Consider the following 14,135-nt stretch of genomic DNA (forward strand, 5'->3'; position numbering starts at 1 on the left):
AAGGTGAAGTAAGTTCCTTGTTGCAATATGACATGAGTTAAGATTTTGCATTTGAATATGTTTCCTTTGGCTGTCCATGTGAGGTGACAGTATCAATAGCAATACCTAGGTGAAAGATAAGGTTCATCTAGAGAGCATATGTAAGGTTGCAAAGCTTTGATTTTCAAGAAATTCTTATTTAAAGGTAAAATTATTGTTTTTAGAGTAGAAAATTCAGACATTTTTGAAGAAAGTGATTAGGAAATCTTGGTGCCACTTATTATACTGTAATTGAAACTCAATATTGATGTTACTTTTAACAGAGTCATTCTTCTGGGACTGGCAATTCAAATGGAACCAAGACAGTACCAGAACAAGTAAATGGTAAGGACTGCATCATATGGAAAATGTCATGTGAAAGAATATTTATTGAAAAACATGAGCACCAAGATATCATAAATGCCAAAGAAAACCACCTATTACATGTACAATTAGAAAAAATAAAATGAAAAAGCGAAACAGGTGTTAGCAACAAGTGAGGATGAAAGAGAGAGTATCACTAAAGGAGCAGAATCTTTATCCCATCTCCATATAGTCTGAAAGCTGAGCAAAGTCAGGAAATCGGGAAGTGAACAGGTTTACAAAAGGGAATAAAGAATGGGAAAGCAGACAGTACAGGGGTACATGGAGAGAAAAGGAGCAGATGGATGTAATGGCAAAGTGCTTCAGTAAAATACTTCCTAAATAAAAGGTAGATCAAGGTGTTATACAGGTGGGAAGAATATAATAAAATGAGCTTCCAGTGCCAAAAGGAGTGAGAGAAGTAGCACCAACTTCCCTGTTTTCTGTGTGTTTCTTAATGTTGGGAAGGCATTAAGGTCTGAGGCCCCTGGTCATGCAGAGCTGTCTGATGGAGAGTGGAGATGTTACATGTATGCAATTTCATGTCGTATAAAGTGATGTTTCTTCATAACATATGGTTCAATTGGATGGAATTGGATGGAAGACAGTAGGCTTAGTTGTGGAGAGGCCAGGAAAGCTATAAACCTCTAACATTCCATTAGAAACTTTGTGATTTTAAATACCATTTCAGTGTGGAATATGTGATGGAGAGGAACTGGAGTCTATATTCCAAAGGATAATTTCAGGGAAAGGAATGTATATTCACACTCTTTAGAGACCAGAGCTTCTCAAACATAAAGACATCAGTGGGGGCCATGTTAAAATGCACATTGTGATTGAGCAGGTTTGTGATTCTGCAGTGCTAATGCATTCTCAGGTGAGTCCAGGGCTGCTGTTCCTCACACCACCTTGAATAACTAGGGTATAGACTTCTCTGTAGGAAATCTGTAGGAGGAGCTATTGAAGAATACCTTCAACCTAGAATCAAGGGAAAGCTTTATTTTGGTCTTATTTTTGAGCATGTTTCCAGATGAAGGATAACACTGAATTATAGAGAGATTGAAATTCTAGGTATAAAATGTTATTGCTAAATAAAGAGGAAAAAGGTGGTGGACATAATCCATCAAATGAATGCAAATGTCAGAATGTCAGATTTCAAGGTTTTTTTTTGCAAAGCAAGAGGGTTTGTGAGCGGGCACAGAGGCAGGGAAGAAAGAAGTTAGCTAGGTAATTTCTCATTCCAGATGCGCAAACGTGGTAGAACTCAGTTCAGGTGGCTTCAGGAAATTGGCACACACATAGAAGATTGGATTATTGCAGCCCCAGAGATTACTGGAAGGAGGAAGAAATGCTGGGATTGAGGCAGACCACAGAGATGCATTTCTTTTCTCTGGAATTATCAGGCATCAGAGATATGTTTTTCATCGATACTAGTTAATCAGATGAGGTTACTTTGAAAATAGATGACTGGCTTTTAAATGCTATTTTTTCCTATAAAGCAGCTGTTTCCTAAAATCCCTTAATGGATTAATGTGACAACCCCAAGGACACTAATTTTAGAAACAATACACTTACCACTTGATTAAATCTGTATAAGAGGAAAGTAGGTAAACAAAATACGTATCCCTTAATATTCTAAAAATGTGAAAAACTGCCTAAAAGCTTATGTATGCCTTTTATAAATTTTAATGTCATGGCCAGTGAATAGTCTAGTGATTTTGGAATATAAAATTTCATTTATAGCTCATAATTCTGTGGCCATTCAGTGTGTTCCTTTTTGATAAATAGTTCATGATTGATAGGTCAGTATATATAATTTCTTGCATACCTCTTATGTGAGTTGAGGAAGAAAATTAATATGACAAAGTAGAGGACATAAAAAATATTGGTATACTTGTGTATTTATGGGTATGGAAAAAAATCACATTTTTAAAACTTATTTTACAAGGATCTATCCATGTAGATCGATTGAACCCTTTCTCTAATGAGAAATGGATTATAACCTCCACTGAACTGTCATCACAGCTGTGTTCCTTCTGAAATGGAGCACAGGCTGCAGAACATGTCAGATCCTTGCAGCATATGGTATAAATGATGTTGTGGGTTGCACTAAAGACATACTGTAAGCTTCTTCCATCAGCCTGGTCCTTTATCCTCTCTGGATCATGATTTGCTCCTTTGAATAAAGACCACTCTTCACCCTGCTGTATGTGCACTTTTTCATTTGAATGTTTTATTTTTTTTATTTATGTTTCATTTGAGTGAAAGCTAATACCACTTTTGAAGTTTGAACTGAACATGATATTAAAATTATATCCTATTGTCTTCAGTTTTTGTCTGTTATGTTCCTGTCTACCCCTAAATCAGTCAATCAATAAAACAATCAATACAAGAGGGAAAAAGCAAACCCAAACCTAAAGTAATTACTTTTAAAGCCAAGCTGGAGGGTTCAGCTCAATAGGAACTCTCCTCAACTGTATGCTTGTTTTCATGATATCTACATTTACACTGTCATTTACACCGATTGCATGTGTTCTTTGTTTTTTAGGGGATTCTAACATAGAACCTCAGTTTCAGGTAACAACATTCATTGTTTGTCTTGAATTATTCCCTGTATATTTTGTGAAATTATGCATTACTTATGATATACTTTTTTTCAAAGTTCACTGTAAGTACCTGTGACACAGAAGCTGTTACTCCAGATAAAGGAGTAGAAACAATTAAAGTGCAAGAAGCCACGACAGGTAATTTTCTTTTCTTTTGTTGTTCTTCTGGTTTTGGTTATTCTGCCTCACATAGTTCTCTGATTTGGCATCCCTTTCCTTGTTAGGGAATTGACTGAGGTGAATTTTGTAACTCCACAATTTTTCAAGTGCTTATTGAAATTCAAATCTTTACTTAGAGCAACACTTCATGTTAACACGTCAGTCATGTTTTAACTTTAATTATTCCATCTTACTGATTTTACTGAAATCAGATGATCCAATTAGCAGACTGTGTACGTGTGAGAGTGTATCCTTATTAGTAAAATTCTGCAACTTCTTTATTTTCTCAACATTACATTTTTTGGATCTGTCGAGATTGACCCTAGTGCCCTTGTTTAATTTAACCTTTCTATACCATTCCAACATACGTGTACCACACTTAACCCTCTGAGTTCAGACTAAAAAGGGGGCAAATGCAAGTAAAAGTGATTGGGATCATTAGGAGCTTTTGTATACCATGGGTTGTAAACATAAATACTTAGTGTAATTAAGTATTACACTGTGCTTCAAAATTGAAAAAAAAAATGAAATACCAAACCCAGATTCTTTTATTTATTCAATAAAAATCCACATTACACTGGGCACTGACACTATGTGAAGCATTTCTGGAAACATTCATATATTTCAGAAGTGCATTTTTTTTGCTCTATGGCCTGTAAGTCATCTTCTATTTATTCATGTGCCCCTAGAATTCATCTTCCTGACAGTATTTACTGTGGCCTCTCTCCAGGGCCAGCAGGATGATTAAATGTTTTTAAATTAGTAATATCCTAGTACTTTTTAGTTTCACAGAAGGCTTTTGTAATCTGACTTGTTCTCAACTCTCCATTTTAGCCCTTTCCCTGTGTGTCTGCCTTACTCTAGCACTACCGAAGAACCTAATCCCTCTATTTTGGACAAATGCACACCCTATTCCAGGCTTTCTGTCCTTCTCTCACTTTTTCCTGGCCTCCTCACTTTTTCACCTTGCTCATCTCACCCTTTACTTCTCAGCTCAGACATGACTTCTGGAAAAGCCAACCTTGATGCATTTTATGTACATATTTTTAAACTTAGAGCCAATAATAGCCACATAAAACAAGATTCAGACTATTGGTCTAATGGGACTTTGGAAGATTTCACCCTTAAATGGCTTATAAGACAAAGGGATAGAAATGGAAAAAAAAAAAAAAACGGTTCAAAAGCAATTTAAATAACCAATAATTTTATGGCCCTATAATTTTCTGTAACAGATAAAGACAAGACAAAAAATCAAAAAATTTAAAAAGAAAATAAATTCATTTAAATTATATTGTGAAGGAAAAAGGAAATAAATGAACCACAGTTCAGGATTAAAAGTTGCAGAGGAGAAATCTAAGTAGTAAGGCAGCCCCAAGAGAGGCTAGATACCTGTTCATCTGGGGAAAATGCGAGAATCAGTGAAGGCTTGATATAGCAGTCTAACAGTGCAAGGTGATTTGTCAGAATATTAGAGGAAAGCATTTCTCATGTAAGGAGCAGGGCATACACTGATAAAGGAATAAAACCTAACAGCAAATTTGAGAACTATTATTTTTTATTTTTTTTATTGTTGGGGATTCATTGAGGGTACAATAAGCCAGGTTACAATGATTGCAATTGTTAGGCAAAGTCCCTCTTGCAATCATGTCTTGCCCCCATAAAGTGTGACACAACATGCACACTATGTTACAGGTACTATTTTGAAGTAGACCAGAGTATAGATTGATACCTTTATGTTTTACTAGATTTGTAAATCTTGCTTTGTTTATGAATTTTTGCCATTTTTATTGAGTGGATGAATTTATGATATTTGTGGTTTTTATCCTCATAAAAGCTATCTAGTAGCATTCTCAGTGGTTTTTAAAGTGTTAGACAGTTAGGGCAGGAATGGTGGCTCATGCCCGTAATCCTAATACTCAGAGGCCAAAGCTGGTGGATCACTCAAGCTAAGGAGTTTGAGATCACCCTAAGGAAGGGCAAGACCCCATCTCTACTGAAAATACAAAATCTAGCCTGGCATTGTGGTAGATTCCTGTAGGCCCAGCTTCTTGGGAATCTGAGGCAAGAAGATGGCTTGAGCCCAAGGGACTGAGGTTGCTGTGGGCTCGGAAGCCATGGACCTCGACTCAAGGGAACACAATGAGACTCTGTCCAAAAAGAAAAATGAATAAAAATAATGTGTAAGCTAATTAGGCATATTTTAAAAAGAAGTATGTAGTCTGCTAAAGATTTACCTTCATCTAAACCCTCAATTTATAAAATAAAAATAAATTTTGCTTTCTATCAATTTTTATAAAGATGATAGCTTTTATGAAATCATTCTAAGCAACTCATTTACCTAAATATATGAAATTTACAGTACTAAAGTCGGTATCCATATCAAAGGAAGAGCAAGAAGAGCTTAAAGGAAGTGAAAATAACCACCCACAGGTATCAACAAATTTTAATTTCAGTTCCTGGTTTAATATTATTTTATTTACATGAGTAATGTGACATAGTCCAAGGGACATTTCCACTGGGATAGCATTTTATAATCCATATGCTGAAGGTAATATTTAATTTTAAGAAGTTTTTTCACTAGTTTAAAACTTAAAGATTCCAAAAGTAAAGAATGACTTACATCTAATCTTTGCCCTTGGACTAGAGGTAGAGGGTTTCTGGTGTTTTCCTTGTTCTGCAATTTTATAACCTTACATGATAAGGAAGGTAATGCCAAGTAAAGAATCATATTACTAAGCAAGAGAAAATATGAGTAATTTCACCATGATGGCCACTGAGTTGGACTCATGTTCAAAGAGTCACCATTCCCAATGTCCCAAACTGTAGCATAGTTTTATACCATCAGTCATTCATGCCAGCTAGTGTACTTCTTCCTGCTTGTGGCCTCTAACTCAGTTCAGTGTGTGTTGAGAGAGGGAATGGGGTCATTAGACTGTGCCTCTGAGGAGAATCCTACTTTGCAGAATGGGACTTTGTTGTGAGGATGCAGCAGCAAGTTTGTAACTCACTTACCTGTGGAAATCTTTAAACGGTATCAAGGTTCCTTCACCCACTGTTTTATGAGGACATTAGAATCTATTAGACGTAGGCTTAAGCAGATCGTCTGTGTCAGAACATAACACGGTCATATTATGTCATATTATTTGAATTAAAATTTGAAAGTTCACTTATCTTTCTGATTGTTGTTGATGTTCTTTGCTGGCAATGTAAAGTTTGTCCAGTGTCTCATTGTTAACCTTTAGAGAAAGTACTGAGAAGCAATGTAGGGATCTGCTATCAAAGGTATATGCATGAAAGTTTCTCAACTGAGGAAGGCTTTGCAGTACTACAAGTCTTCTGCTAATACATTTTAGTAGGTTTAATAGATAATCAGTGAAATTATAGGCAAATAATGAAAATGCTGAATTACTAGTTCACACTTTCCTGTCATGTAGACTAAGGAAAATTATTTTTTTTAACTTTTTATTTGCAATCCAATGATTTGGGAGTAGCTAAATATAGATCCGAGGTGTTTTCCTGTTCCATTTTTGAATTTTCTGTTTTATTTTCTAACTTGGTGCACACATGATTGGTAAGGATATATTTATTTGGAAAAAAAAATGCTCCCTGATAGAAAATACAACTGAGTAACAAAATAAGCACATTGAATTTGCATGTTTGCATCTGAAAACTTGTTTCAAGTAATAAGAATTAATCAGAATTATGGTAGAGAGAATATACTTGTATATCTGTCCTTGTGTAAACAAGTATGAGAAAGTACAGATCAAACAGGGCAAAGGAAAATAAAGAAATTAGGTAAATCCCATGTCAAATGAGTTAAGCCACATGGTTAGTGATAAAAAAAAAAAAATCATTCATGTCCTGTACCAGAGTATAGAAGCAAAAAACTAAAGATGAAAAAGATTGAATTTTTAAAAAGCACCATTTATTTTGAAAAATAATATAGCTGATTGTGAAGGAAAAGATGCACCTGGAGTGTCCATCTTTATAGTGTTTCAGGTATTTTCTCAAGAAAAAGGCCGATGCACCTATATAGTGTTTCAGGCATTCTCAAGAAAAAGGCCTCAGTCACAAAAATATCTTTCCATCTCATGCCTACTTTGTGTCCCTGAAGTATACTCACCACTCAACTTCTGAACTTTATGGAAATGAAAAAAAAAAAAAAGATACAGTGAATATTGTAACAATGGGGACAGACTCTGGGCATGTGTTTAAGATAGGTGAGGAGACATGTGAAAAAGATACAGACACCAAAAGAAGCAAGGAACTCAGAAGTCACAGTTGAAATCAAGGGACACCGAGAGTTTGGTAGTGGAGTGGCAAGAAATAGGTGCCCAGACATCATTAATTGGATATTAGATATCAGAACTATGCTTCAGTCTAGTGATGCAAAATCTGACTTGATAACAACAAAGAAATGAAGTGTGTGCTTGTTCAAGTGAAAGGACACAGTGCTTCTGCTGCTACAGACACTTACAAGGAAGGAAAAACAGTACATACTGCACATGATCCTGAGGCATCAGATGAGGACAACAGTGCTACTATGTATAAACCATGAACCTGAATCAGAAAACTTGCATCTCTCCCCACCATATAGAGACAGATCATCAAAAGCATATGTGTTTATGAAGAAAGAAATACAGCAAGAGATGCTAAGGGTCAGGAATGAGGAAGGCAGGTTACCGGTAGAATTCCCATGTTTGGAGAAGAAAAAGTTCAAGTTCAAAATGAGGTGGATGCTTCACTTGTCATTGCTGCTTTGTCCTTGGTCAGTTGCCTGGTCCATTCTGATTTTCCACTTTGTCACGCTGTATTAATCACATATTTTTACCATTTTACTCTTATCTCCTACATCGACCAGAAAGCAGAACCTGGGGTCACCATCTTCATCATGATTTTTATTTTCATTACTATAATGTGTAGAGAAGAAAACGTACAAGTAAGTGACTGGAACACTTTAGAAGTTTCCAGAAGACGTCTTCTCTGTTCCCATCCTTCAATTTTTATTAAGCCTTGCCATACTTTCTTAAAGGTGTTTCCTAATTGGTAAGGAGTTACATGGTATATATACTTCTTTTGCTTTTACTTAAACATAAACCATAAGGCAAGTTTTGCTTATCATAGGTTTTCTGTTTCTTCAGCAATTTTACCTATCAGTAAAAATTGTATCACAAAACATTTAGATGTCTTCAAGGCCTTATTGTTGAGCCTATACTCAACATGACATACTCCAAAGTTGCCCATTATGCTGGTATCTAGTGTTAACACTGAAATATTTCTTGAGTAAGAAATATTTTAATGATGTAATGCCAGAAGTATGATAGCCCATGTATTAAACTTTTTGCAACATTTGTTTGTGTTGGTGGAGAATGCAAAGTAATGTTATGGAAGGTGAAGATAGTTCCTTATTGTGATATGACATGAGTTAATGTTTCCTTTGGCTGCCTGTGCTCCATTTACAGAATCAGTAGCCATACACAGGTGGAAGGTAAGGTTCATCTAGAGAGCATATGTGAGGTTGCAATGCTTTGGTTTTCAAGACATTTTTTTATTTAAAGGTAAAATTAATTGTTTTTAGAGTAGAAATTTCAAACATTTTTGAAGGAAGTGATTAGGAAATCTTAGTGCCACATATTATCATTATACTGTAATTGAAACTCAATACTTATGTTATTTTTAACAGAATTTATCAGAGAATCTTACCAAGGAGGATCTTGGTTGTTCTTCTGGGAGTGGCAATTCAAATGAAACCAAGACAGTACCCAAACAAGTAAAGGGTAAGCAGTGCATTTTATTGAAAAAGTCATTTGAAAAAATGTTTATTGATAAACATGAGCACCAACATATTCTAAATGCCAAGGAAAATGACCTATTAAATGTATAGTAAAAAAAAAAAATGAAGAAGCGAATAGTGTTAAATTGTATCTCTTCTCAGGTGTTAGCAACAGGTAAAGATGAAATACAGTGTATGACTAAAGGTGCTGAAGCTTTAGTCCCATTTCAATACAATTTGAGAGCTCAGCAAAGTCAGGAAATCAGGAAGAGGACAGGTTTACAAAAGGGGATGAAGAATAGGGAAAGCAGACAGACAGTACAGGGAGTACAAGGAGAGAAAAGGAGCAGATGGATGTAATGTCAGGGTGGTGCAATAAAATACTTCCTAAATAAAAGGTAGAGCAGGAGTCTCAGCTGGAGCGTGAGCCTGCTGGCTGCATCTCCGTAACTACCCTGCCTGCTCTGGCAGTCCCCAGCAGTTAGGCGGGCATGTTCCTGCCCTGAGACCTCGCCCAGCAGGCTCCAGACCCAGCTTGGAGCCCAATAGGCGCCTGGTGAAGGAGCTGCTAGAATAATACTGAGGCGGGAAGGTCAGGAGTGGCCAGCAAGAGGAGTATCTGGAAGTGGTGATCTGAGGTGCCCCAAGCCGGGCCCTGGACATCCCTCCCCTCACCTCACCAAGCCTGATGCCCAGGGATGGGGGAGAAACCATTGAAACTGATTTCAGTCACATTCTCAAGCAAGGCCACATGATGAAGAGCAGGAAGCTGGGAATCTACCGACGGTGCTGCCTGGTGTTCTGCAAATACTCCAACAAGGGGCCCCTGTGGCTGGAGAAGTATCCAGATGAGACGTCAGTGCACCTCTGAGGCTGCCCCAAGGTGACTGACATCAGCAATGTCAAGTATGTTAATGGCTTCCCAAGGAGACCTAGTGGCAGGCAGCAGCCATCACATTCACCAATGACTGGGCACAAGTCTTCACCTGGGACCCAGAGCTGGAGGCTGAAGAGTGGTGCAAGGCACTATCTGTGGAGTGTCTGGGGTCGGCTGAATGACACCAGTCAGGGAGAGCCTGACCTCCTGGCCCCAGGGGCGCATGGCATCTTCCTGCCTCCCTGCCCCCACCTGGACATGTATGGTGAGTGCAAACTGCAGATCACCCAGGAGAACAGCTTCTTCCTCTGGGACACAGCAGTCTGAAGCTTGTCTCATTGCATCTCTATGACTGGGACGCAACATGCTTTACCTTTGAGGCTGGCAGCTTGTGCAACACTGGAGAAGGGCTCTGCACCTTCTAGACACAGGAACGGGAGTGGATTTACCAGCGGGCCCACAGTGCCACACTGGCCATCGCCAAGCATCACAAGTGGGTCTTGCTGGAGATGGAGAAGAATGTGAGGCTGCTTAACAAGGAAACAGAACATTACTCGTGTCCTCACACACCCACCACCTTGCTGCCCCGCATGCTACTGGCACCACAACACAGATTAGCAGAACATGGCTGAAGCCTCCAGCTAACTCCTGAGGGCTATGCAGCAGCCCAGGCGAGTTCAGAAATGGCCCTCCTCTACAGATTCATCTTGCTTAAGCCAAAACCCAGCCAGGGGGACAGCAGCGAGGCCAAGACCCCCTCCCTGTGACAGCTGTGCTGGTGAACAGAGAAGGGTGCAGGGGGCAGCCTGCAGCCTACCATGGACAGCCAAGCCAGCCTCAAGGGGCTGTTGGCCAACAGCCTGAAGAAAGGGAGGAAGCGGTCCCGCTCCTTGCCTCCAAAGGGGAGACTGGACCAAGGGAAAGGGCTGGCCACACCACCCGAGCATGTGTGAGGCTGATTTGGGGTATAAGGGCAGCAGTTTCCATTGCCTCCATGGCACACACCTGTTTCTCTCTCTCTCAATGATCTTTATTTTGTTTTGTTTTGTTTTATTTTAGGTACAATGTGCTGATTTTATGTAGAATTTGGAAAGCTTACATCAAAGTGGTTAAACTAGCCTTCACCTCAGTTAATTATTGTGTTAAGGCATTTATACTCTATTTTTAATAGATTTAACATGTACCCTTGCAATATGCACCATAGGTGAGGTCCCAGCAATTATCCTCCCTTCCCTCCCCTCTCCCTCCTCTTCCCTCTGTCATCTTGGCTATATTTGTGTTTTATCATTTGTGTAAAAGTGTGGGGGATTATATATTGATTTCCTAATAGTACTGAGTAAGTTGGATACTTTTTTTTCCCATTCTTGAGATACTATACTAAGAACAATATGTTAATTAGCCTGGGAGAATACTTTATGAGGAGCACCCCCCAGGGAATTGAAGCAACACCAAAAATATATTACTGATCAAACTAAACAGCTTCTGCACAGCCAAGAGCACACTTAGTAAAGCAAACAGACAGTCCTCAGAATGGGAGAAGATATTTTCAGATTATGTTCCTAACAAAGGTTTGGTGATCAGAATCCACAGAGAACTCAAACTTATTAATAAGTAAAGAACAAGTGATCCCATTTCATTGTGGGCAAGAGACTTGAACAGAAGCTTCTTTGAAGAAGACAGGTGCATGGCCTACAGACAAATAAACACATACTCATCATCTTTAATCATCAGAGAAATGCAAATCAAAATCAGTATGCGATATCATCTAACTCCAGGAAGAGTAGCCCACATCACAAAATCCCCCAAACTACAGATGTTGGCATGGATATGGAGACAAGGGAACAGTTCTGCACTGCTGGTGGGAATGCAAGATCTAATATGTTCCTTTTGGAAAGAGGTTTGGAGAGCACTTAGGGAACTAAAAGTAAACTTGCCATTCGATCCTGCAATTCCTCTACTAAGTATATATTCAGAAGACCAAAAATCATTTTACAACAAAGTTATTTGCACCAGAATATTTGTTGCAGCCCAATTCATAATTGCCAGGTCATCGAAGAAGCCCAAGTGCCCATCAACCCATGAATGGATTAATAAATTGTGGTATATGTATGCCTGAAACTGAACACAACCCTCTTTCTGCCAGGCCTTGTTTGAACTGTGAGGGCCAGAGGAGGGGGACAGTCAGAACTTGAGGCAGGCTGGCATTCTGAACAGCCCGGGGGCCAGATAACAGGTGGGTTCTCAGTTTCTCTGGGCCTAGAATGGCACAGGAAGGACCTAACCTTCCTCTGTGCTACTTGCCAGTCTTGGGCTTGGCGTGTTAAGCAGAGGGGATATCTGGGTTTGCCTCAGGTGAAAATCTGTTTTTACAATGTAATTTGCACACAAACTCTTTCCTGCTTAGAAGGCTGAGAAGATGCCCTTGGGGTGGGGTGTCAATTACCTCAGCCTTGCTGAGGAAGGCTAGAGCTTGTTTCTTTCCAGGTCCAGGCTAGGCAGGAAGGTTACAGAGCACTCCTGCTGCCCTCTGTCACTGACCAGGGATAGACAATGCCCCAGCAGAGGGAGGCCCTCTGCCCAGTGTCTAGCCACACTTGGCCAGCCAAAAGCACTCAGAAACCAAGACCTTCCCATTTTCTCCTCCCTACATGGTGTTGAGGCTCCCTGCTGAAATGCAATTAAAGCAATTGCGTTTCAAAAAAAATTAAAAAGGTAGAGCAAGGTGTTAGGTGAGAAGAATATAATAAAATGAGCTTCCAGTGCCAAAATGACTCAGAGAAGTAGCACAAACTTCCCTGTTCTTCCTATGTTTCTCCCTGTTGGGAAGGCATTAAGGTCTGAGGGCCCTGGTCCTGCAGAGCTGTTGGATGTAGTGTGGAGGAGTGGAAGCAGAGAAGGTGAGCCGTACGTGTCTGCAATTTCATGTCATATAAAGTGATGGTACTTCATAGCATTTTATCATGTAATTGAAGGTTTGTGAAGCAGGAAGAATACAGTAGTTGTATCTATCAAGTGCTCAGGGCATCTCTCACCTTATGAAGATTGCACTGAAATCTGTATTATTTTTGATTTCCTTTCTATTTGGAGGATGTGATAGGGAAGAACTTGAGGTTAGACTCTAAATAGGTAAATTCAGGTAAGTTATGTGTTATACCCACTCAGTATAGATCAGAACTGTCAAATTAGAACTGTGCTGGGAATCTTGTTTAAAATGCACATTTTGATTTAGTCGGCATGGGCTTCTGCATTTTTTATACATGTGATGTTGGTGCTGCTGGTTGTTGGGCCACCCTGAGTGGCAAGTGTGCAAACTTTGTTGTAGAGAAATCTATAGAGAGAGCCATTGGAGAGCACTTTCATGATGTGTTAATCAAGGAAAAGCATTGTTTTTCTGTTATGTCTGAGCATGTTTCCAGCTAGAGGGCACGGAACAAAGAAATGAAGACTTTGAAATAATAGATATCATATATTTCTGCTAAGAGAAAAGACGTGATGAAGATGATCCAGCAGGAGAATGGAGACCTTAAATCTGAAGGTCACTCTGCAAAGGAATAGGCATTTTAAATGGGACAGAGGGAGGCTAGAGGGTGTTAGCTGGGTAACAATGCAGTTAATGATGAGAAAACAAGAGAGAACTCACTGCAGATAGATTCAGCAGATTTGCACTCAGAGGTAAGATTAGGCTCCAGATATCTCTAGAGGCAGGAGAGAGTGCTAGATTTGGGACAAACCACAATAACCCATTTCATTGCTCCATAACTATCAGTCATTAGAGATCTGTGTTTCATTAATATTAGTTAATTGGAAATTAATTTAAATATATAAGCATTGACTACTATTTTCAGAACTAGCTATTTTCTAGAAATAGCAATGCACTCAACCCTACTATGAAACCAATATATAAGCACCCACACTTCCATATGAGAACTATAACCCAACTACAGCCCAAGATGAAGGGAAAAGAGGAAGGGAAAGGGAGGGGAGGGGGAAGGACAGGTGGAGGGAGGGTAATTGGTGGGACCACACCTATGGTACATTTTACAAGGATACATGTCAAATCTGTTAAGTGTAGAGTACAACTATCTTAACACAATAATTAAGAAAGTATGGTGAAGGCTATGTTAACCGATTTGATGAAAGTATTTCAGATTATATATAAAACCAAGGCACTGTACCCTATAAATGCATTAATGTATACAGCTATGATTTAATAAAAATTATACTAGTATAGGAATATTAACTTTGACTAAAGTTAATGAAATTTTCAATGCCTGACACAATACTCTTTGTGGTAGAGTCCTTAAGAAGATTGCAGATGTAATTAAAAGCAATATTATTT

General features: G+C 38.9%; 1 protein-coding gene across 1 annotated transcript in view; it reads left to right on the top strand.

Annotated features, from left to right (window-relative positions):
• Positions 1–14,135, top strand: part of LOC128579414 (ankyrin repeat domain-containing protein 36B-like) — a 171,198-nt gene that overhangs the window by 134,484 nt on the left and 22,579 nt on the right. Inside the window, exons 19-24 of the mRNA XM_053581525.1 lie at positions 303–363; positions 2,930–2,958; positions 3,044–3,125; positions 5,506–5,576; positions 8,008–8,085; positions 8,830–8,923. Coding sequence (XP_053437500.1) covers positions 303–363; positions 2,930–2,958; positions 3,044–3,125; positions 5,506–5,576; positions 8,008–8,085; positions 8,830–8,923 — 415 coding nt within the window. The remainder of the gene's footprint in view (positions 1–302; positions 364–2,929; positions 2,959–3,043; positions 3,126–5,505; positions 5,577–8,007; positions 8,086–8,829; positions 8,924–14,135) is intronic.

Source organism: Nycticebus coucang, unplaced genomic scaffold, assembly GCF_027406575.1.
Source record: "Nycticebus coucang isolate mNycCou1 unplaced genomic scaffold, mNycCou1.pri scaffold_53, whole genome shotgun sequence".
NCBI classification, from domain to species: Eukaryota; Metazoa; Chordata; class Mammalia; order Primates; family Lorisidae; genus Nycticebus; species Nycticebus coucang.